The 24444-nt window shown below is 65.0% G+C and overlaps 1 protein-coding gene across 11 annotated transcripts in view; it reads right to left on the bottom strand.

Moving 5' to 3' along the window:
• The window catches only part of CEMIP (cell migration inducing hyaluronidase 1), a 31896-nt gene extending 9480 nt beyond the window's left edge, over positions 1–22416 (bottom strand). For 3 of the 11 annotated variants that reach the window (XM_060179582.1, XM_060179590.1, XM_016186597.2), the window contains exons 1-17: positions 22336–22402; positions 11637–11757; positions 11210–11356; positions 10702–10837; positions 9877–10110; positions 8968–9147; positions 8470–8540; positions 7778–7873; positions 7117–7238; positions 6772–6904; positions 5365–5556; positions 2975–3150; positions 2363–2572; positions 1807–2012; positions 1454–1523; positions 970–1098; positions 97–182 (exon numbers count right to left, since the gene is read on the bottom strand). In XM_060179582.1, coding sequence (XP_060035565.1) covers positions 97–182; positions 970–1098; positions 1454–1523; positions 1807–2012; positions 2363–2572; positions 2975–3150; positions 5365–5556; positions 6772–6904; positions 7117–7238; positions 7778–7873; positions 8470–8540; positions 8968–9147; positions 9877–10110; positions 10702–10837; positions 11210–11356; positions 11637–11733 — 2285 coding nt within the window. In that variant the 5' untranslated portion in view covers positions 11734–11757; positions 22336–22402. Of the gene's footprint in view, positions 1–96; positions 183–969; positions 1099–1453; positions 1524–1806; positions 2013–2362; positions 2573–2974; positions 3151–5364; positions 5557–6771; positions 6905–7116; positions 7239–7777; positions 7874–8469; positions 8541–8967; positions 9148–9876; positions 10111–10701; positions 10839–11209; positions 11357–11636; positions 11761–22335 lie in introns of those variants that run through there. The other 8 variants (XM_060179584.1, XM_060179587.1, XM_060179586.1 and 5 more) reach the window with 8 other exon arrangements.
• Positions 22417–24444: the final 2028 nt, after the last annotated feature.

Genomic DNA, 24444 nt, shown 5'->3' with positions numbered 1-24444 from the left:
CATGAGGGAGAAGACAGGCCGTGGGGCAACTGGCAGATGGAGGAGTGAGGGAAGGGGGGTAGGGGGAGGGGGGGAGACAGGGCGGGCGGCATGCACCTGGCCGAGATGATGGATAGGAAGGGCCGCTTGTCCCTGGCAGAAGCCTCCGTTGTCTTCACCCCGTTGTCTATGATCATGCCAGCCTGGGAGGGAGGAGGGAGGGTCAGGGCCACAGGCTCAGGGGATTCAAGGCCACAAAGTCCCCGCAGGCCTGGGGGTGGGAAGGTCAGGGCCACGGTGTCCCCACAGGCCTGGGGGTGGGAAGGTCAGGGCCACAGTGTCCCCACAGGCCTGGGGGTGGGAAGGTCAGGGCCATGGTATCCCCGCAGGCCTGGGGGGAGGACGTGGATGGGGAAGGTCAGGGCCACGGTGTCCCCGCAGGCCTGGGGGGAGGACGTGGATGGGGAAGGTCAGGGCCACGGTGTCCCCGCGGACCTGGGGGTGGGAAGGTCAGGGCCACGGTGTCCCCGCGGACCTGGGGGTGGGAAGGTCAGGGCCACGGTGTCCCCGCGGACCTGGGGGTGGGAAGGTCAGGGCCACGGTGTCCCCGCGGACCTGGGGGTGGGAAGGTCAGGGCCACGGTGTCCCCGCGGACTTGGGGGTGGGAAGGTCAGGGCCACGGCATCCCCGCAGGCCTGGGGGGAGGACGTGGATGGGGAAGGTCAGGGCCACGGTGTCCCCGCAGACCTGGGGGTGGGAAGGTCAGGGCCACGGTGTCCCCGCGGACCTGGGGGTGGGAAGGTCAGGGCCACAGTGTCCCCACAGGCCTCAGGGACCATCCCCACAGGCCTGAGGGCTTAGGGTCACATGTCCCTACAGGCCCAGGGCTCGGGACCACCGGCCTCGCCCCCTCTGGTGCCCGCCATGGCCCTGGTGGCCTTGGTCACTGGTGCCAGAGCCAGCAGGGTGGCCGGGACCATGGGGTCTCACCCGGTAGTTGGAGTGAGCACGGTTGTTCTGAAACTTTCCCAGTGGACTGTGCTCAGAGTAGCCTGGGGAGTAGGCCCCCGCCGACGGTCCCGTGGGCACATGGTGGAAGATGAACCAGAATCCCGTTTCCTGCGTGGAAAGGGGGGTACTGAGCTCAGCAGCTGGGGGCCTGGGGGCCACAGCACCACTCACCCCCAGGAGAGCACAGCGTCACCCCACTGTGGCTGGCTGATGGGGCTGAGGGGCCAGGTAGACACTGCACAGCCCTCAGTATTAGGAGCACCCACCCATGGGTGCTGGGCCCCTAGCTGGTCCTCTCTCTGGATGTGGGTGCTGGGAGTCACAACATTCACAGGTGCTGGGCCCCTGGATGTGAATGCTGTGGCATCACCCCACCCACAGGTACTGGGCTCCCTGCTCTCTCTCCTTGGATGTGGGTGCTGGGAGTCAGGCCACCCATGGGTGCTGGGAGTCAGGCCCTCACCTCAGAGCCTGCGGCTGCACAGTTGATAAGGTTGTTGTTGGGGTTGGCCATCCAGAAGGTGGACACAGCGCTGGGGAGGGGACGGCAAGCTGGGGACGGCTGGCGGGGGGCACGTGTGGGGAGTACACAGGGAGGGGTGCAGCCCCCAGGGCAGGGGTCTGAGGTGAAGCCCATGGGGGTCCCAGTGGGCGGCCTTGCTGAGAGACCCCCTTTCTCTGCTCTGGCCAGTGGGCTCATGCTGCTGGGCGAATGGGAGTCCCAGTGGGCTTCCAGGGGGGCACAGGGGACATGGAAGGACACATCGGGGGACAGGTGGAGGGGCACAGAGACACAGGGGGGACAGGGGGGCTCACTTGCAGTCCTGCCGGGGCTTGGGGACGTAGCCAGGGTACGAGTCCTCCGTGATGGTCCGGCACATGTGGCTGTCCCGGTCAGAGGGGAGCAGGGTCCCCGACTTCACCAAGAGGCCCAGGCAGTGGTCGAAGGTGTTGCGTTCCTCAGGCCCGTCCTCCGTGAAGAAGCAGTGGCCCAGGGAGTCGTAGCCCACCACGTCCTTGACCTGCAGGGCAGTTAGGTCCACTGCAGCCCTGGACCCACCTGGAGCCCGGTGGAGCCCCCCACCCCCAGGACGGCCTGGAGCTGGGGCCTAAACCATATAGTGGGCGTGGTCTCCCGGGGCGGGGCTTTCGGTGCAGAGGGTGGGCGTGGCCGGGCTGGTCAGGGATGGGGCCACCTGACGGGGCGGGGCCTGACGGGCGTGGCCTGGCAGGGTGGGGCGTGGCCGGGCAGGGCGTGGCCTGGCAGGGCGGGACCCGGCTGGGTGTGGCCTCACAGGGCAGGGCGGGGCCAGCAGGTGCGCCGTCTGTCTGTCTGTCTGTCTGTCTGTCTGTCGCAGGCCTGGCGGCTCACCAGCAGGCCGTTGGAGCCGTGCACGGTGACGCAGCGCGAGAAGGTGTGGTGGATGGAAAGCTCGCGCACGTAGGTGGGGGGGTCGTAGCCCCCGCGCTCATCCAGGTCACCCGCCAGGTGGAAGTGCAGCGGGTACTGGCCCACGAGCTGCTGGCCCATGTGCATCAGCTCCACGCCTTCCAGGTGCACGGCCTCGAACCCCAGCGCCACCTGCAGGAGGCCAGGGTCACCGAGGCCCCTCTTCGAGGAAGACAGACGCCTTGCAAAGACACTTGTATCCCGGACACAGGGGCTAACAGCCCCCCACCACCACCTGCGTGGAGTTGGGATGCTGGCTGGGGAGAGGGGGAGCGGGCCTGGCCTCATGTTCACTCCCCCCAGAGCATCCCTCCTAGGGGAAAGACCCTGGGGTTCCCCACCCTCCTCCAGTGCCCCTGGTGCACCCGTCTCAGTCTACTCTCTGGACTCTGAGACTCCTCATCCTGCCTCCAATGCCCCTGGGTCTCCCATTTCTCCTTCCAGGGCCCAGAGGTTCCCTGCTTCCCCTCCAGGTCCCGGGGCTCCCAGTCTCCCCTCCTGGGGTGCCCTCCCCATTCCCAGCCCCGAGTAAACCTTGATGTGGCCCCCGAAGGTATCGAAGGAGAAGAAGCTGCAGAGGTGGTTGGCGTAGGGGTAGCAGGCAGCCTCCATCTCCCCACGGACCACCACATTGCGGCTCAGCAGCCCCACCTCTGCCCGCATGTCCACGCCGTCCACCTGCTCCCCCATGTGCAGGTAGCGGGGCCTCCCTGGGGGAGCGCAGGTCAAGCCACTGGGCCCTCCCCTCCCCATGGGCCAGGGGCAGCCTCTCTCCCCCCTCCACATCTGCAGCCCCAACAAGCAAGGGAGAGGCTGCAGCCCCAGCCACCGGCCACCAGCCCCCACCCAGTGATTACACAGGGTGTAATTACACAGCAGTCCACCTGTGATTACAGCCACTTGTCCCCCCAGCTGTCCCCAGGGGCTGGTGGCCAGGGCTGATCTGCCAGTTTCTCAGGACAAAAGGTGCCTTTGTCAGACACAGAGCTGCAGTGACCACTGGCCCTGAGCTGTGGGGGACAGGGCAGAGGGGATGGGGGGAGAGGGCAGGGGATGGGGGACAGGGCAGGGGGTGGGGGACAGGGCAGGGGATTGGGGACAGGGCAGGGGGATGAGGGGACACGGCATGGGGTGGGGGGACAGGGCATAGGGTGGGGGACAGGGCAGAGGGTGGGGGGACAGGGCAGAGGGTGGGGGAACATGGCAGAGGGTGGGGGACAGGGCATAGGGGTGGGGGACAGGGGAAGGGTGTTGGGGGGACAGGGCAGAGGGTGGGGGGACAGGACAGAGGGTGGGGGGACAGGGCAGAGGGTGGGGGGACAGGGCAGCGAGTGGGAGGACAGGGCATAGGGGTGGGGGACAGGGCAGAGGGTGGGGGGACAGGGCAGAGGGTGGGGGGACAGGGCAGAGAGTGGGAGGACAGGGCATAGGGGTGGGGGACAGGGGAAGGGTGTTGGGGGGACAGGGAAGAGGGTGGAGGACAGGGCAGGGGAATGGGGTACAGGGCAGGGGGATGAGGGGTCAGGGCAAGGGTGTTGGGGGGACAGGGAAGAGGAGGTGTGGGGAAAGGGCAGGGAAGTTGTGGGGACAGGGCAGGGGGGATGAGGGGACAAAGCATGGAAGCTGTGGGGACAGGATAGAGGAGGCAGGGGGACAGGGCAGAGGGGGTAGGGGCCACAGCAGGGGGATGGGGGGCAGAGCAGGGGTAACAGGGCAGGGAGACGTGGGCACAACAAGGCAGGAGCCACGGCAGACGGACAGAGGGAGATAGTGCAGGGGGTCAGGGCAGGGCTGCAGCCAGTATGCTGGGGGGACACTGCTCTGAGCACCGGGCCTGTAACCACCCAGAGGTGCTGGGCCCCTCACTGTGGTGAAACTCAAGTATTTTTTTCAGATGATTCACACGTTTTCATGATTTTGTCAGCACATGTGCTTCCCGTAATAAACCATGAAAATGCCGGGAGGCGGGTTTACAGGAACTGGGGGCCGCAAAGGGACAGTCTGGGGGGGCAGGTACTGGGGGCCAGGAAGGGATGGCCTGGGGGGGCAGGAACTGGGAACGGACAGTCTGGGGGGCAGGAATTGGGGGCTGGGAAGGGACAGTCTGGGGGGGCAGGAATTGGGGGCTGGGAAGGGACAGTCTGAGGGGGCAGGAACTGGGAAGGGACAGTCTGGGGGGGGCAGGAACTGGGAAGGGACAGTCTGGGGGGGCAGGAACTGGGGGCCAGGAAGGGACAGTCTGAGGGGGCAGGAACTGGGAAGGGACAGTCTGGGGGGGCAGGAACTGGGAAGAGACAGTCTGGGGGGCAGGAACTGGGAAGAGACAGTCTGGGGGGGCAGGAACTGGGAAGGGACAGTCTGGGGGGCAGGAACTAGGAAGTGACAGTCTGTGGGGGGCAGGAACTGGGAAGGGACAGACTTGGGGGGCAGGAACTGGGAAGGGACAGTCTGGGGGGGGCAGGAACTGGGAAGGGACAGTTGGAGGGGCAGGAACTGGGAAGGGACAGTCTGGGGGGGCAGGAACTGGGAAGGGACAGTCTGGGGGGGCAGGAACTGGGAAGGGACAGTCTGGGGGGCAGGAACTGGGAAGGGACAGTCTGGGGGGGGCAGGAACTGGGAAGGGACAGTCTGGGGGGCAGGAACTGGGAAGGGACAGTCTGGGGGGGCAGGAAGTGGGAAGGGACAGTCTGGGGGGGGCAGGAACTGGGGGCCGGGAAAGGACAGTCTGGGGGGCAGGAACTGGGGACCAGGGAGGGACAGTCTGGGGGGGCAGGAACTGGGGGCCGGGAAGGGACAGTCTGGGGGGGGCAGGAACTAGGGGTTAGGGAGGGGCAGCCTGGGTGGGCCCCCAAATTGGCCTGGCTAGGACAGCAGACAAGCCTGGATACCCACAGGACAGCCGCCCAGGGCCAGGGGCCTCCTACCTGCCACCCGGACCTGGTTGGGGGTGCAGGCTCGGCACGGAAGCACCCGGAACTCCTCAGCCTGCAGCATGGAGTAGTCGGTACTGGCCACCACCAGCCGGTCCCCCGGCCGCCAGGACCGCACGTCATCTGCCAGGGTCAGCAGGCTACTGTTGATGTTCGTGTCGATGGTCAGCGTGAGCCTGGGGCGCACTGCAAGGCAAGGCGCTGAGCGGGGGCCACAGGACACCCCAGAGGAGCAGGGCCACAGGACACCCCAGGGGAGCGGGGCCACGGGACACCCCAGGGGAGAAGGGCCACAGGACATCCCAGGGGAGCAGGGCCACAGGACACCCCAGGGGAGCGGGCCCACGGGACACCCCAGGGGAGCGGGCCCACGGGACACCCCAGGGGAGCAGGGTCACAGGACACCCCAGAGGAGCGGGGCCACAGGACACCCCAGGGGAGCGGGCCCACGGGACACCCCAGGGGAGCGGGGCCACTGGACACCCCAGGGGAGCGGGGCCACAGGACACCCCAGGGGAGCGGGCCCACGGGACACCCCAGGGGAGCAGGGTCACAGGACACCCCAGGGGAGCAGGGGCCACAGGACACCCCAGGGGAGCGGGGACACAGGACACCCCAGGGGAGCGGGGACACAGGACACCCCAGAGGAGCGGGGCCACAGGACACCCCAGGGGAGAAGGGCCACAGGACACCCCAGAGGAGCGGGGCCACAGGACACCCCAGAGGAGCAGGGTCACAGGACACCCCAGGGGAGCGGGGCCACAGGACACCCCAGGGGAGCAGGGCCACAGGACATCCCAGGGGAGCAGGCCCACAGGACACCCCAGTGGAGCAGGGCCACAGGACACCCCAGAGGAGCAGGGCCACAGGACACCCCAGAGGAGCAGGGCCACAGCACACCCCAGAGGAGCAGGGCCACAGCACACCCCAGAGGAGCAGGGCCACAGGACACCCCAGAGGAGCAGGGCCACAGGACACCCCAGGGGAGCAGGGCCACAGGACACCCCAGAGGAGCAGGGTCACAGGACACCCCAGGGGAGCAGGGCCACAGGACACCCCAGAGGAGCAGGGCCACAGGACACCCCAGAGGAGCAGGGCCACAGGACACCCCAGGGGAGTAGGGTCACAGGACACAGACATAGTGGTAGACCCTGTGAGTATTCTTGACAGGGCTTAGGGGGCCCTGCTGTCCCCCCTTCAAACCCGCTTACTCTCAGAGTCTCAGGTCCCCCTGCTCCCCAGTCTCCCAGCCCCTCTTTCCCTCAGGGACCCATGTCTGATTCCTTGCACCCCAATCCCTGCCCCCAAGCCCACTCAGCCTCAGGGTCCCTTCTGCCCTCCAGCCCCCCTCTGCCTCCTGCCCCCAGCTCACTCACCCTCAGGGCTCTCCGGCCCACTCACCTGGCATCCTACACAGGAAACGCACACGGTGGGGGCCACAGGCCTGGCCCCGCCGGTGACACAGGAAGCGGAAGTCCAGGGCCCCGGTGTGGATGGCCTCCACGGCCAGGCTCTCCCCGTCCAGTGCCTTGGCCTGGGAATCACCACGTGTGGGGTCATGGCCACCATGCCCCATGGGTCCCACGCCCCCGGCCTGCTCTGGGGCCCGTGGCCAGGAGAACATAGCTCAGCACCCAGTGCAGTACTGGCTATCGTGCCAGCAACAAAGTCTACACAGGGGGCTCAGGGCTGAGGGTCTACACTGCTGTCAGAGTTGGGGTGCAGCTGGCCATGGTGGGTCCCCACCTGCACATGGGTGGGGTGCCTGCAGATCCTCCCTGGGTAGGCAGCCTGCAGGTCCAGGAGCTTCTCCCCGCCTGGGGCCGCGGACTGGCCATCCCGCTGGAACCACTCCGTCCAACGCAGGTCTTGTAACAGGATGGGGTCAGGGGTCACTGCCCAGACCAGGCTGGGGAAGAACCCCTCACCCCTCACTGACCCGCTAAGGCTGAGCCCCTCACCCCTCACCCCTCACTGACCTGCTGGGGCTGAGCCCCTCACCCCTCACTGACCTGCTGGGGCTGAGCCCCTCACCCCTCACCCCTCACTGACCTTTGGGGCTGAGCCCCTCACCCCTCACCCCTCACTGACCCGCTGGGGCTGAGCCCCTCACCCCTCACCCCTCACTGACCCGCTGGGGCTGAGCTCCTCACCCCTCACTGACCCACTGGGGCTGAGCCCCTCTCGTGATCTCACAGGTGAAAGGCAACAAACACAGTGTCACAAGAAGAGAGAGAACATCCAGTCCCCCAGGTGCCCCCACCTGGGCTCCCCCACCTGATCTTGGGGTTCACCTGGGTGAAGGGGCTGGGGGACCCAGGCTGGGGGGAGGGGCCAGGGAGCTGGGGTCCAGGCAGGGGAGGGGGCAGAGGAGGGCCGGGGCTGCCCAGGGCCCTGGGGCGCTCACCTTGCACCCAGGTGCTGCAGGAGGACACGTTGAAATGCTCTCTGTGCTCTGAGAGGAAGAGCTTGGACACGCAGGCAGAGGCCGGGCTGAGGGGGCCTGGGGATGGGCATCAGGATGGCGGCCACCCAGCCCGGGGGGCACTGTCTGGAGGTGGCAGGCTCTACTGTCTCTGTCTCTGCCTTTCTCCTGTCTCTGTCTCTCTTGTCTCTGCCTCTGCTTTCTCCTGTCTCTGTCTCTGCCACTGTTCTGAGCAGGCAGAAGCTCTGGGTGTGTGGCGTTGGGGATGCCAGGCCCCCAGCTTGTGTTCTCACCCCGGCATGGAGCCCCCTCCCACCACCACCCTCCTGGAGGCCGGGAAGCAGCTCAGTGCTGGACGCTGCCTTTGGACCCTGAGACCCCAGCTGCACCCCTGGACATGCCCTGGGCTCTGGTGTCTGGGGAGCCCTCCCACGTGTGGGCAGTAAGGTGGATCTTTCTAGAAGGTTGTCCAAGTGCTGGTGTGGCAGCAGGTCTGAGGCCAAGGCACCGCCACCCCAGCCCTAGGTCCCACGGGAGCTCTCCCAGAGCCACCTGGCCTATGAGGCCTTCTGGGACCATCCCCCCCACCCCACCCCCCACGACTCCTGATTTGGGTCGAGGCCTAGTCTGACCTCAGATGGGTCTCCCTGAGCAGCTGGGGTGGGGGGACTCACCGTGGTGCTCCACATGGTCCTCCACAGATGCCAAGGGGTGGCCCTTCACTGTCAGGAAGCTCCAGGGGTGACTAAAAGCAGGAGGTCAGGTGCAGGGAGGCTGGAGTCCCTTCTGAGCCCCCCAAACTCTTTGCAAGTTCCCACAGCCCCTTTCAAAGCCCCCCATCCCTTCCTAAGCCCCCTTCCTGAGCCCCATTCCTGAGACCCCCTTCCCGTGTCCCCTTTCCAAGCCCCCCATCCCCCTTCCTGAATCTCATTCTGAAGCCCCCAGCCCCCTTCCCGAGTCTCCTTCCTAAGGCCTCCCCACCCCCATCTCCTCAGCCCCACCTGGCCAGGGGGTGCTGCCTAAGACCTCTGACTCTGTGTGGACCCCCCCTGCCCACCCATCCTCACTGTCCTCAGGGTAGCTATCCACCAGTCACCTGGCGGCCCCCCCCTAGGGCTCCCTCCCCCCGGCCCCCTGGGACACCCCTCACCTGACCCCACCCCCACGCCTACCGGAAGCCCAGATGTAGGAAGTGCTTGCTGCCCAGCCGGGTGACGGCCGCACGGGCCTCTGCGTCCAGGCTGCGTGAGCCTTCGTCATTCACAGCCAGTGCCAGGATGCGGCCGTCGGGCACAGTGTCCAGGAACTGTACCAGCCTCCCACTCTCCCTCTGGGAGCTATAGGTATCAAACCTGAGCCATCGTGACAGGTCAGTTGGTCCAGACAAGTGAGCTGGATGCCACCCACACACCCGCCTGGCCGTCTCCCACCCAGGACTGTGTCATAGGACCACACCCTGCCACAGAGAGAGCTCACCCAGGAAGAGCCAGCCACAGAGAGCCCACCACAGAGAACCCCCTAGAGAGCACACCACAGAGAAATTCCTAGAGAGCTGACCCCAGAAACAACCTACCACAGAGAGCACACCAGAGAACTGACCCCAGAGAGAGCCCACCACAGAGAGCCCACCATGGGGAGCCCACCACAGAGAACCCACCATGGGGAGCCCACCACAGAGAGCCCACCATGGGGAGCCCACCACAGAGAGCCCACCACAGAGCCCACCACAGAGAACCCACCACAGAGCCCACCATGGGGAGCCCACCACAGAGAGCCCACCACAGAGAGCCCATCACCCTCCACCTAGACCAGGATCCAAGCTGGGCCTCACACACTGCAGGCAGGCACCCACCGTCTGAGCTGTCTTCCAGTTCCCCTACCTACACGACCTCTGGAAGAAACCATTTGAGAGAAAGCCAGGCCAGGCCAGGCATGGTGGCCATACTGAGAGCAGACTGGGACTCCCTCACGTGTGACTCCATTACCTGGCCCCAACTGTCACCAGGGCCCCCACAACCCAGGCCCCCACCCCCTCAGTACTGTGGCCCCGTCCCCGGGTCCATGCGAGCAGGTGGCCTCACCGCTCCGAGTGTGTGACTGTCCCCACCCTGGGGTCGATGACGTGGACGATCACCCCGCGGTGGCCCCAGCTCCTCTCAAAGAAGTAGCCTCCCTCCTGCAGGCCGCCGGGCCTCAGCGTCCTGGCCAGGAACGTCCAGGCCAGTTTCCGCTGGCCATGCAGCTCCAGAGTGCCGCCCTGCCCCACGCCCAGGAACTTGAGGCCGAAGTAAGGGTGCGGCTCACCCTCGTCTGCCCTGCACAGAGGCCTCACTCAGGTCACGGCCACTGGGGTTGCATGGGCTACTGGGGACACTGCAGCCAGACCCAGGAGGTCAAGGTCAGGGCCAGCGCTGACCTCCATTGTCAGGACCAGAGCCTAGGGCCTCCCAGGGGTCAGCAGGGCCTTGACTGGGCCCTCCTAGGGCTCAGCTGGTCCCCACCCTCAGGACCAGGGTCCAGGGCCTCCCAGGGGTCAGCTGGTCCCCACCCTCAGGACCAGGGTCCAGGGCCTCCCAGGGGTCAGCTGGTCCCCACCCTCAGGACCAGGGTCCAGGGCCTCCCAGGGGTCAGCTGGTCCCCACCCTCAGGACCAGGGTCCAGGGCCTCCCAGGGGTCAGCTGGCCCCCACACTCAGGTCCAGGCCTGGGCTCTCCCAGGGGTCAGCTGGCCCCCACACTCAGGTCCAGGCCCAGGCCCTCCCAGGGGTCAGCTGGCCCCCACACTCAGGTCCAGGCCCGGGCCCTCCCAGGGGTCAGCTGGATGAGCACAGAGCCCCCACACTCATGGGTCAGCTGCTGGGCAGCACAGAGCCCCCACCCACATCCCCACTCATCTGGGGCACCCACCTTCCATACAGCACGATGCTGAAGTTGCCCTGGAAGGGACAGAGGGTGCTGCCCACATGCAGCTGACCCCTGTCCTCCAGCAGCACATGCCGGGCACGTAGCACCACGTCTCCACCGTCTCTCACCACCAGCTTCCCTGCAGGGTGGGGGGTGAGGGGCGTGGGGCCCCCAGGAGGCCCCAGAAGTCCGTAGCCCTGGGACTCTGACATGGGGCTTCTGCCTCTGGCCTGGCCTTAGCCACTGGACACACATCACTGCTATGGCTGCCCCCCAGTCCTGTGGGACCCTGTGGTCAGCTGGGACCCTAGTCTTGTGGGATGCTGGTTCAGCAGGCCCTGGCTGAGTGCTTCTCCAGTCTGTGGCATCCAGTCCTGTGTCTGACTGCACCTCAGTCCCATGGCCCCTGGCCCCATGCATGGGCCCTGGCTGACTGTGCCCCAGTCCCGTGGCACCAATCCTATGCCCTCCCTCACCCCAGTTGGTCCCATGGGCCCTGTCCTGGGCTCACCTCCAGCTGAGATGTGTATGGAGTGGACAGTGGCCGAGGATGTGAGCAGCAGAGCGGAGCCGCGGATATGCACACGGAGCTGTGGGTCGTGGCCGGGGCTCCAGGGCTGCAGCTCTGGGCTCTGGTCTGGACACTCGGCCACCACTGCTGGATGGGGGTCACTGTGGATGCCCCACCATGTCTCCCCCAGCCCCACCTCCCCTCCAGGGAGCGCAGGACTAGGAGGAGGCCAGGGGTCCAGGGAGCACAGGGCCAGGAGGCCAGGGGTTCCAGGAGGACAAGGAGACCAGAGGTTCAGAGAGGATGAGGGGACCAGGAGGAGCCTGGCCTGGTCGTGGCATTGCTGTGATGGGTCAGTGAACAGTCCCCCAAGGCTACCCTCCCCCCAGTCCCATCACACAAGGCAGGGTCCCTATCAGGGGCTGACCTGTGAGCGTGGCCTTGGGGACACATGCCAGGAGCAGCCAGGTGACCAGCAGCAGGAGCAGCCTACAGGCGGTGGCCAGCCAGACCACGGCACCCATCCCAGCACTGCCTGCCCACGGGATCTGCTAAGGAGGCAGGGGTCAGCTTGGAGCCAGTACAGGTCATAGGCCACAGAGGCAGAGGAAGTAGGGAGAGGTAGGGAGAGAGAGAGAGAGGGACATAGCCACAGAGAGAGGGAGACCGGCTCAGAGACACAGCCCCAGGGCCTGTCCTGGGTGGGCAGCGTGACCCTGTGCTCTCGAGTGGCCTGGCTGCGCTGGTGCCCAGCACAGGCTGACCCCTGTACTCTGGCAAGGGTGCAGAGCTGGCTGGGTAAGGTCCCCCCACTCCAGCTTGGGCAGATCTGACCGCTATCCATGGCCTGGAGGCCCTGCAAGCTGGGTGAGGCACAGGTGGGGGTGGGCATCCAGCCACCCCGGACTCTGGGGGCATCTTGATACCCCTCTGGGAGCCGGAACAACAGGCCAAGTCTCCCCGGCCAAGGAAGGCAGGGATAGGGGCCAGAGCAGGACCCTGCATCTGTCAGCCCAGCTGGGGGATAGCAGGAAACACACAGGTGGCACCAGGGGCAGGTGGCCATAGAGTTGGGGGCAGCCACAAACAGAGAGCCCAGGCCCAGCCCGGCCTGATGTGGGGGCTCCTGGCTCAGGCACCAGGGATCAGGCCTGAGCCGCTCAGAGTCCACCTGCTTCACAGGCTTGACTGCTGGGGAAGGAACCAGATGGACACATGGGAAAGTGACCTTGGGGGGCCCTCATCTGGTCACGAGGAGGATGTGGGCACTGGGAGGACATGAACAACGGGAGGATGTGGTCACCTGGAGGATGTGGCCACCAGAAGAGGGTGTCACAGTCTGCTCTGGTGTCCTCGTCCTCAACATAAGACTTCCAGAAGCCAGGGCTGCCTCCACCAGGGATAGGGCAGGGTGCTAGGGGCCTGGGGGCCTGGGGACGGATGTTGGGGGATCTGGGGACCTAGGGGCCTGGGGATGTTGGGGGCCTGAGGGGGTTGGGGGCCTGGGGACCTAGGGGCCTAGGGATGTTGGGGGCCTGAGGGGGTTGGGAGCCTGGGGACACTGGGGACCTAGGGGCCTGGGGATGTTGTGGGCCTGGGGACACTGGGGACCTAGGGGCCTGGGGGCCTAGGGGGTTGTGGGCCTGGGGATACTGGGGGTCTGGGGATACTGGAGGTCCAGGGGAGCTGAGGGGGGTAGCCACTCTGCCCAGCCCTGTGTTGCCCCTTATGGGCATGAGGGCAGGGATGGTGGGTGGGGTGACTGGGCCCAAGACCCTTGCCTCTCTGCCTCCCCTGTGGTTCTAGGGCTCAAGGTGCCCTAGAGCAGGAACCCTTAAGGCAGGCCCCCCAGATGACAGCCCCCCATTTCTAGGGGCTTCCAGAGGTGTGTGCTTGGCTACACCCAGGCTGGACCCCTAGCACCACCTGGGAACTGCCAAGGTGCCAGGGGCATCCCGGTGCTAAGCCTCTGGCTGATGGAGGAGCAGTCGGGGTGGAGAATTGCACATCCCAGCCTCCCACAGACCATGGTGACTCCCAAGGTGGTCAGGGCCCCAACAAGCAGGGTCATGGGGTGTGCACAGCCCCTCAACACAAGGGCACCCCACACAGACAGCCCCCAAGCTCGCAGGACCCCCAACACCAGACCCCCTAAACACGCACAGCCCAACAGCAGGGCCCCCAACACTGGCCCCTCAAACATGCACAATCCACCCCACTGCGGCCCCCCACACCAGGCAGCAAGTGCCCACCCATGATGGGGAGGATGAGCCCAGGGCCCCCACCCTCTCCCCTGCTTCCTGTCCAGAGCCCGCAGACCTGCACACAGTGAGGCCACAGCACCCGCCTGGCGGCTATGGGGAGGCCACTGGCCATGGCCCCCTCCCCCCCCCGGAAGGCAGCAGGGCCCCTCGCCCTAGGCGCACACCCCGCGTCCAGCCGCCCGGCTTTGATCGCCACCCGCTTATTTATTTGCAGAAGCCCGTGGTTTCCTGCTGCTCCCACGCCCACAGGAAGCGCCAGGCGGCTAGACTCCCTCACGTAGGGTCAGCAGTCCCGGTTCCCGGCTGGCCTGGGTCAGGAGTGAGGGAGACGGTCCCCCTGGGAGACAGACACAGAGTGACAGACCCAGGGCTCCGCCAGCCCAGGGGGAGCAGAGAACATGAGCTCTCGGGGCCTGGGCGGGTATGATGGGAGAGGGAAGACACCTCAGCTTGGCTCTGTGCCCTCGATAGCCTCAAACCTGGGGCTCTAAGAGGCACGCCAGCCTTCTCCCAGCCGTGAAGAAGTCCACACTGCAGCCGTGTGGACAGAGCCCTGCAGGGGCTGGGGGTTGGGGGCTGCCCCTGGACCCACCCTTGGGTGGGGTCTGTGTCTAAATCAGCGAGCCCCCGCCCAGTGCTCAGGTCGGGTGAGAGGGCAGAGAGGACACCCCCAGACGAGACTGCCTCCTGGGGAAAAGGAGACGCCCCCAGACAGTCCCATCTGGGGGCAGAGGGGACACTCTGGCTGTCGGGGAGGAGGGCGGGGCTCCCCGGGGCCAGGGGGAGGCAGGGAGGGGCCTTCTGAAGTGGATAAAGGCAGTGCTGCGTTTCAGCACAAAGGCAGGGAAGCCCCACCGCAGACCCGACACTGCAAAGTCCCCCAGCCTGAGCACAAGAGTCCTGGGGCCACAGCAGCACCAGAGTGTCACCCCCACAACGTCCACCTCAGACAGGGGCAGCCGCCAGAAGCTGTCACCTGAGCCCAGCCCCAGGGCACCTAAGAGCTCCACCCCCCAGGACACCTGACGCCCACCTGAGAACCCACCCTTCTGGGTCCCTGAGACCCCTCCACCACCCAGGTGTCAATGGAGGGCCACGGGCCAGCAGCCAATTCCAAGAGGCTGAGCCGGGGCGCAGTACCGTGGGGACAGAGCAGGCATGGGGAGCCGGGCCCACAGCAGGAACTGACCCTCAGGCCCTCAGACCCCAGGAAGGCCTCTGAGAAGCCTTGGCCTCCAGCCCCGCTCCTGCACCCCAGGCCAGGGCCCTGGAGCACCTGGGCAGATCCAGGCCCATCGGGCCCTGACAACTGAGGAGTGTGTCCTCAGCCTGTTTACTTCCTGGGAGGCAGGGGTAGGGTGGAGAGGGGGGCAGGACCAGGCAACCTCCATCCCCATAGGGGCTGCCAGGTCAAGCAAACATATGAGGCCGGGGGTCGGCGGCTGAGGACAGTGCCCTACCACCTGCTGCCGGAGGGGGGTGCAGGCTGAGCCCGGCCCCATGCTTGCACGCCTGGTGCACAGCCCCAGAAGTTGGAGTTGAGCAGCCCAGGTGCCTCTAGCCTTTGAAAGGTGTGCCCCAGCGGGGCCAGGGGATGCAGGGCAGAGGGCAGAGGAAGAGGACAGAGGGTGAGGGCAGAGGGCAAGGGCAGGGGCAGAGGACAGGAGCAGAGAGTAGAGGGTGAGGACAGAGGCACCGTCTGTGCGCACCATGGAGTTGGGCCGGGGAAGCTTGCCAGGTACAGTTCATGCCCTCATCCCAGTCTCCTGGGATTCAAGGCCTGGCAACAGGGACAGCGGGGGGCCGGGACTCCCTCCCACCCCAGCCCAGCGAGGCTGCACACAGTGGGTGCGGGGCAGATGGGGGCCCTGGGGTCAGCGCCAGGTACACCCGAGAAGGGCGGGTGAGTGCGGGCAGCCACTTCCCTCAGGCAGACCTGAGGCCTGGACATCCGGAAAGAACACCAAGAACAGACTTGCTGGCCTTCCACCTCCACCCGTTTTGCTTTGACATTTTAAAAGGACATGTTTCCATTTTTGCCTTGATTTTACAATGACTTTTGGAAAAAGTTCTGCGGTCCCAGCTGAGACACAGCTTCTGTGTGTCCCAGAACACACTCACACCAGGCAGCGCACACAGACACACTCACACTCACCCTGGGAAGTGAACACGCACACACCCAGACCCTCCAGGCACTCCCTGGCCCCCAGGTCTCCAGCACAGGAGGCTTGGGCAGCTAAGGGGACGATACTCAGTATTCAGAACCAGGTTTTGTAAATCAAAAGCAGCTGAGTTGGAAGGGAGCTGCTGGGTGCATACCAGACTTCTGGAACCTTCCGGAACATTCCTGTCCCTGGGGGAGCAGGTGAGGCCGCGCTGGAGCCCTGCTGTCCACTGGGAAGGCAATGGGTCCTTCTGTGCTGAGCCTGGCCTCTGTGGGGGGCAGGGGGCTCATCCCAGGACATGGGGACAGGGGAACAGGGGGTCACAGGGGGCTCATCCCAGGACAGGGGGCCTCATCCCAGGACAGGGGGGACAAGAGGCCCAGGGGGACAGGTGGACAGGGAGGCAGGGGGCAGTGGGGCACGGGACAGGGGCCCAGAGGAACGGGGTCAGAGTGGCAGGGGGCAGGGGCTGCATCCCAGGACTGGGGGGGTCAAGGGGATGAAGGACAGAGGGGCAGGGGGGACAGGGAGGACAGGGGACAGAAGGCTTTAGCCCAGGACAGGGGGGCCTCTGAGGCAGCAGGGTGGGGACCCCCCTGGCACCTGGCCGGGGGTGTCCTGTGAGGACAGAGCTCCTGCCAGGTGCTTAGAGCCAGCCATCTGCGGGGGCCTGGGGGGGGGCCCAGGACGCCAGCTCCAATGGCCAGGCAGACAGCCACTTCTGGCCCTGGAAACTCTTACACGGCTTCCAGGAATAAGAGTAGGACACTGCCGCTTCCAGAAGCACCGTTGCACACAGGCACAACACACGTGTACCAGGCCCACTCTGCACATGCAGCACAGGGAACACGCCAGACACACACATGCACACAGACATGTGCCTGTGATACGTCTATGCACACACACACACCAGCTTCCTGTCCTCTTCCCCATCACCTCCTCACCCTGCAGCACCTGGGCCGGGGCAGAGCAGGTCAGAGCATGGGGGCAGGCTCAAACCCCAGACCACAGGCCGAGGGTCCTGCTGGGGACCTGCCGCTGGGGCTAGGGGTCCTGGCCCTGCCTGAGCCACCCAGTCAGGGATGCAGCTGGGATTCCAGGGCACACCCCACCCACCCCTGAGTGGGACCTGGGCTCCAGGCAGGGCTGGCAGGGAGCATGAAGGGACGTGGCCCCATCGGGTCTTGGCAGCCAGGACACAGGTGATGAGGCTACACGTGCCTGGCTGGCTGGGACCCCTAGGACAGCTCCAGCTCAGACAGTGGGAAGGCCTCAAGGTGAGCACACACTCACACTCACATGCTCACACACTCACACTCCCTCACACGCTCACACAGTCACACTCCCTCACACATGCTCACAGTTACACTTGTGCACACACACACTCACATGCTCACACACTCACACTCCCTCACATGCTCACACAGTCACACTCCCTCACACATGCTCACAGTTACACTTGTGCACACACACTCACACTCACATGCTCACACACTCACACTCCCTCACACATGCTTACAGTTACACTTGTGCACACACACTCACACGCTCACACACCCTCACACGCTCAGTCACACTCCCTCACACATGCTCACAGTTACACTTGTGCACACACACTCACACTCACATGCTCACACACTCACACTCCCTCACACGCTCACACAGTCACACTCCCTCACACATGCTCACAGTTAAACTTGTGCACACACACTCACACACTCACACTCCCTCACACGCTCACATAGTCACACTCCCTCACACATGCTCACAGTTACACTTGTGCACACACACACGCTCACACACTCACACTCCACTCATACATGCTCACACATAGTCACACACATCCAACACTCACTCACACTCACACGCTCATAGTCACACACTCACACTCATACACACTCACAAGCTCATAGTCACACACACACACTCACACTCATACACACACACATGCTCACAGTCACACACTCACATGCTCAGTCACACACTCACACTCAGACACACTCACATGCTCATAGTCACACACACATGCTCATAGTCACACACTCACACTCACATGCTCACAGTCACACACTCACACGCTCATAGTCACACACTCACACTCACTCACACTCACATGCTCATAGTCACACACTCACACTCACTCGCTCATAGCCACACACTCACACTCACACACACTGACATGCTCATAGTCACACACTCACTCTCATAGTCACACACACACACTCACTCACATGCTCACAGTCACACACTCATACTCACACTCACTCACATGCTCATAGTCACACACTCACACTCACACACACTCACACGCTCATAGTCACACACTCACATGCTCACAGTCACACACACACTCACTCACATGCTCATAGTCACACACTCACACTCAAATGCTCACCCTCACATGATGCTCACCCAGTCTCTCACACACACACTCTCACATGCTCACATGCTCATAGTCACACACACTCTCACATGCTCACCCTCACATGATGCTCACCCGGTCTCTCTCTCACACACACACACACACACACACTCTCACACGCACACTCACATGGCTGCACACACGCTGGCCACGGAGGCTTCCGGAAGCAGCACGTTGTTCGAGGAAGTGAGTGTGAGTGTGGCAACAGCGAAGGGAGTGGACGGCACCCTGACAGCCTCGCCTCTGCCCGGCCCAGGGCACCACCTCATGGGGGGGTGGGGGTCCTGCCGCTCCTGAGGCCATGCTGGACCGCTAGGCGTCCAGTGTCCAAACAGCGCCCACGTGCAAGGCCTGCCTCTCCGCGGCCAAACTCGGACCCATCAGCAGCAGATGCTCTAGCTCCTGGTGGAGAAGCAGAGGGGAGGGCGCAGGAGAGGACAGAAAGACAGACAAAGGAAGGGGCTGGCTGAGGGGCAGCTCTCCACCTCACAGCCTCTGCAGTCACCTGCCCGCTGAGGCTGGGACGGCAGCCCGGTGACACCAGGGTCCTGGGGCGGGAGGGGACAGATGAGGGGTCCGGTGGCCATGAGGCCCGGGGGTGTCAGGGAAGTTAGTACTCTCTGGACCTGGAACAGAAGAAGGGGAGCTGGTCTCTTGATAAACACCTGCCGCGGTCAGCACCACGGCCGCCCCCATGCTGGACACTGGGAAGCAGGCCACCGAGGCCCAGGGCAGGGGTCAGCCCTCTCCTCTGTGGGCCAGGGACCCCTCCTCTGTGTCTCGGCCCTGGGCTGTGCCCCTCCCTGCTCTGAGCTGCAGGGGCCTCCCCCACAGCCACAGCTCTGGCCTGCCCCCACCCCAAGTACAACTCTCGGCCTGCAGGTCAGCCCAGCCTCACACCCTGCCCACGGCTGTGGACGGACGGGGCAGCAGACGCGTCCAGCCCTTGGAGGAGTACTGAGCCCAGCACTGTTTCCGTTTCCTCTGCACAGGGAAAGAGCCCCAAGGCTTCATGACTGCATCCGGGCTCAGCTGGGGGACTTCGAGGACACCGCAGGGTCAGGGGTCACACAGTCTGGCTCCTCCTGGGCCCTAGACAGGGCAGCTGGTGGACACAGCCCATCTGACGGCCCCACCAGCACTTCCTCTCTCACGGGAGCTGGACTGAGAGATGGACGGACAGGCTCACGTCTGGGGAGTTACAGCTTTCTGCTATGTAGACACAGCTAGCTACCCACGGGGGACAGGGTGGGCAGGGCAGAGGGGCTCGGGTTCAACGCACCAGGTCTGAGAGCTGCAGGCCCGAGCCTCAGCCAAGCGGCCTGCATTCTGGGGTCAAGAACGGGGGGGGGGGGGGGGGGGCAAAAGAAGGACCAGGAGAGGAGGAGGAGGGCAAGGGAGGAGAATAGAGGGAGGGGAGAGGCGGGGGAGAGGGAGAGCTGGGGGGGACACCAGAAGAAGGGGTTAGGGAGCGGTCAGAAGAGGAAGAGGTAGAAGGGGAGAGGTCAGAGGGGGAAGGGTCAGAAGGAGAAGAGGTCAGAAGGGGAGGGGTCAGAAGGAGAAGAGGTCAGAAGGGGAGGGGTCAGAAGGAGAAGAGGTCAGAAGAGGAGGGGTCAGAAGGAGAAGAGGTCAGAAGGGGAGGGGTCAGAAGGGAAAGAGGTCAGAAGGGGAGGGGTCAGAAGGAGAAGAGGTCAGAAGGGGAGGGGTCAGAAGGGAGAGAGGTCAGAAGGGGAGGGGTCAGAAGGAGAAGAGGTCAAAAGGGGAGGGGTCAGAAGGGAAAGAGGTCAGAAGGGGAGGGGTCAGAAGGAGAAGAGGTCAGAAGAGGAGGGGTCAGAAGAAGAGGTCAGAAGGGGAGGGGTCAGAAGGGGAAGAGGTCAGAAGGGGTCAGAAGGGGAAGAGGTCAGAAGAGGAGGGGTCAGAAGAAGAGGTCAGAAGGGGAGGGGTCAGAAGGGGAAGAGGTCAGAAGAGGAGGGGTCAGAAGAAGAGGTCAGAAGGGGAGGGGTCAGGAGGGGGGGGAGTAGAAGGGGGAGAGGGCCCAAGCAGAGGGGACTAGATGGGAGGCGCTGAGGCAGAGGGGCCAGAGGAGGGGTGGTGGGTCAAAAGGAAGGACTGGCCCTGGCACAGTTAAGAGTGCACTCAGTCTCTGGGGGCTGACAGTGAGGTGCTGGGCCTCTCCCAGCCCCCCAGCTGAGCCAGCCATGGGCCTGGGACCTGGGATGGGGGCCTGGGGACACTGGGGATTCTAGGGACGCTGGGGGCCTAGGGCCTGGGGTGGAGGCCTGGGGCCTGGGGATGCTGGGAATGCCAGGGACCTGATGCCTGGGGCTGGGAACCTGGGGCCTCATGAAAAACAAGCTTCTGCTGAGGTTGTGGAAATGGATATGAACCATGCAGGTCAGATTCCTCTGAAAACAAGCAGGGTTTTCTAGGCAGGGGGAGTGCTGGCCCTGCCCCCTGCCCGGCCTGGCGCCCAGTGAGTCACCAGCCCAAGACTCAGCTCCAGACACCACGCTGCTGCCGAGAGACGCCCGTCAACATCTGTGCAACCCCCACTCCAGTGTCCAGGGAGCCAACCCACGGCCTGGGGCATGCGGGGGATTCTCCATGCTGCATCTCAGACAGACAGACAGACAGAGGGCGGAGAGACCACAACACCCTCCACCATCCATGGAGCTGCAGGACCCTGGGTGCACTGCAGACATCATGCGAGGAGAGAGGGTGGGCTGGGGGACAGGGGGTGCCACCTCCAGGGAGCACAGTGTCCCTCCTGCCTCCTCTCCACCTGCTGTCCCTGCATCCTGTGTCCTGGGGCCAGGCCCAGCCCCAAGCAGGGGCTGGAATAGGGGGCGTGTGCAGGGCGTGTCCATCTGCCCAGGGGCTGCTCCAGCTCTGGAGACAGGCACAGGACAGGGGGCACCCCGGGAGGCCAGGCCCTGCCCGTGGTGACCTCTCCCCCAGGCCAAGCTTCAGGTGGTAGTGGATCTGGGCACAGGAGAGTGCCCTGTGCCACCCTGAGCCTCAGGTGCTGGGCTGGGCATTGGAGCCAGGAGGCCTGCATGCTAGGTGGACTCCATAGCCTCCCGTTCTCTCCCCATGGAGGGGGGTCCCGGGAGGCCACACACACAGGCAGGCAGGACACAGGCCTCACAGCCCGCAGCCTCCAAGTGCCCCCACCCCAATTACCAATGGCCACTGCTCAGGTGTCAGTCTCTGACATCAAGTGTGGCTTGTCCCTACACAGGCCCCCAGACTAGGACTCAACCTGCACCCCCAGCCAGCCAGCCAAGGCCGGGGCTGCCACCCACACAAGGTGGGTCTCCCAGTAGCTGTGAACCCCATAGTCCAGACTGTAACCCTCAGCCCAACGACAGGCCAGGCGCTGTGACCACACTGTGCAGATGGGCCGGGGCCCGGAGGGTAGGTGGGAGCAGTGTGCGACCGGGTGCCTAAGCTGCCCCCACCAGGGTCCCCTGGCTGAATGTGCGGCAGCTTAGGCACCCGGCCCTCCTGCAGAGGAAGAGGAGCTGTCTGCTGTGTGTGTGTGGGGGGGAATAAGGGTAGGCTGGGGTGCAGGATGTCACCTGCAGCTAGCCTCTCCCTTTATACCTGGCACCTCTGGCAGGGGGGTGTCCAGGGGAGGCCTCAGGGGTGTACTCCTCTGCGGGGAGCCAGTCGTAGCTGGCACCCCCTGCCCCTTCTCTGCGATCCGTCACAGTGCCCCTGGCCCCCTCCCAGCAGGGCACCCAGTCCCTGTGCCCCTTCCCTGAGTTCTGCCTTGAAGACCCTGTCTACTCCCACATCTAGACCCTAGGCCCTAGACACACCTAGCACCCCAGCCCCCTGCACCTTTGGGCCCCTATGCCCCCGCGGCTCTTGCGCCCTTCCCCGCCCCAGGCGGACACCAAGTCCCTGCGACTCTCCAGTGCCCGGCAGCCCATAGAGCCCCACACCTGCTGGAGGCGCCCACAGCGCCTGGGGGCGACCAGCAGCCACCATCCCCATCCCACCCCCGCCGCCCCCCAAGGCGACCCCCAGGCAGCCCCCACCGCGACCCCCGCAGCCCCGGCATTGGGACGTCTTGGGGACGGGGGTATGTGGACCCTGGGGGGCGCCCGCGGGGACACCTGCCAACGGAACCAGGGACGGGTGCGAGCCTCTCAGGTACACGCGGACAGACTGACCGACGGTCGGCCCGCCCACACCCAGTGTGCAGCCACACTCCGCGCGCCCCCCACCCACGGCCCGCGCCCCCACCCCCCACCCCTCACCCCTCACCCCTCACCGGCGTGGGCCTGGCGTGGCCGCGGGAGCCAAGTCACTAAGCGCTGCCCCGCCGCCGGGCCTTTTCTGGGGCTGGGAGGAGCCCGGCTTCTCCCCGCCCCGCTCCCGCCCCCACCCCGCGTTTATCTCCCGCCCACCCTCCGGGCTCTGGGCTCTCAGCCTGCTGCGGGCTCAGCTCAGCGCCCCGGCAACCCGCACCCATGGCTGGGGACAGGCTGGGGTGCGTGCAGCACGGGTCAGGGTGCCCGCTCAGGCCTGCGTCCACCCACCTGCCACTACCCACAGCAGGCTCAGCCGGGCCGCCTCCAGGGAAGAGGGGCACTGGACAAAGAGGGAGACCAGCAGCCCTCTGGCCCGAGCAAGACCTCGGCTGCCCTGGGCAAGAGCATCTGGGCGTGGCGCACCTGGACACAGGGCACCTGGGCACGGAGTATGTGGACACAGCCCACCTGGGCACGGAGCACCTGGATGGCACGCCTGGGCACGGAGCATCTAAACAGGATCCACCTGGGCACGGAGCACCTGGATGGCACACCTGGGCAGGTCCTCCAGACGCCTAGGTGGCAGCTGTGCAGATGGCAGGTCTGGAGCCAAGCCCTGAGCCGCCTGAGTGCTACCTGCCCAGGTCTGCATTCACCTGTAGCCACTGCACCACCCGTCCACCACCAGGGTCCCTCAGAGGACAGCTGCCTCTCATGGTGTGACATGCGGAAACCCTGGCTTCACCCATACCCCCCACTCCCCTCAGAGGACAGCTGCCTCTCATGGTGTGACATGCAGAAACCCTGGCTTCACCCATACCCCGCACTCCCCCACCCCTTCCTAGGACAGGGGGTCAGCCCCCAGCCTCCACCTTCCCTCTGGCTGCCCCCCGCCAAGCACCCCCTGCCTAGGCTGCCCCAAGGCCACCCAGGCCCCAGCTGTCCCCCCAGGGTACCCCCATCACAGCCCTCCCTCCCAATCTCCAGGCTGCCCAGTGAAGCCACCTGCCCCTAGTGACCTGCCCAGGTGACATCGGCAAGCTGGCCTCTGTTACCCCAAGTCTGCAGACCTGGGATTCCCAAGAGAGTGGGGGAGTGGGGGGAGGAGGGCGCCATCACCCTGGACCCTGCCCAGATGGTTCAGGAAGGCGGGTCCATGAGCCAGCGGGATGAGAAGGGGAATTCCCAGCCAGGCCAGGCTTCCTGCCACTCAGATCCTGTGGGGGGACTCCCAGGTGGCTGGCCGCCCACTCACTGCTGGTCAGGACCAGCCTCATCCTCTTCTGCCAGCACTCCCCCTGCACCCCTGGGGCCTGTAGGTGGGACTCACTTCCCAAACTCCTGAGCTTCTCATGGGGCGGAGCTGGTGGCCACCTCCCCGCCCGCCCTGCGCTTGCCCAGGGCCCAGGACCAGCCACTGCTGAGGCCCAGGAGGACTCTGGTCGGCTCCACTGAGCAAACAGCCCCCTGGTAACCATGAGGTTCTGTGTCTTCCAGAAGACACTCAAAAGAAGACAGAAACACATAAAAAGCTGTGACTCAGAGAGAGCTCCCAGGGCCTGGGGCCCTGCCCCCCATGGCCCCCACACATCTGCCTACATAGTGAGGCTCAGGCCCTCCAGATGCACAGGGCTATCCCCTGCCCCGCCAGGGCACAGGGGCCACCTTCCCTCCCCCCACCAGGACACAGGAGCCTGCACCCCCTCAAGCGATTGGGGGGGCAGGCAGTGGCACACCTGGCTAAGTGCTCACATTAGAGAGCACAAGGATCCCGGTTCAAGCCCCCGGCTCCCCACCTGCAGGGGAGTCGCTTCCCAGGCGGTGAAGCAGGTCTGCAGGTGTCTGTCTTTCTCTCCCCCTCTCTGTCTTCCCCTCCTCTCTCCATTTCTCTCTGTCCTATTCAACAATGACGACATCAATAACAACAACAATAACTATAGCAATAAAACAAGGGCAACACAAGGGAATAAATAAATATTAAAAAAAATAAAACAGGGAGTTGGGCAGTAGTGCAGCGGGTTAAGTGCACATGGCGCAAAGCACAAGGACTATTGTAAGGATCCCGGTTCGAGCACCCAGCTCCCCACCTGCAGGGGACTTGCTTCACAGGTGGTGAAGCAGG

This window comes from Erinaceus europaeus, chromosome 20 (genome assembly GCF_950295315.1).
Source record: "Erinaceus europaeus chromosome 20, mEriEur2.1, whole genome shotgun sequence".
NCBI lineage: Eukaryota > Metazoa > Chordata > Mammalia > Eulipotyphla > Erinaceidae > Erinaceus > Erinaceus europaeus.
This window is presented reverse-complemented; position numbering and strand designations above follow the sequence as displayed.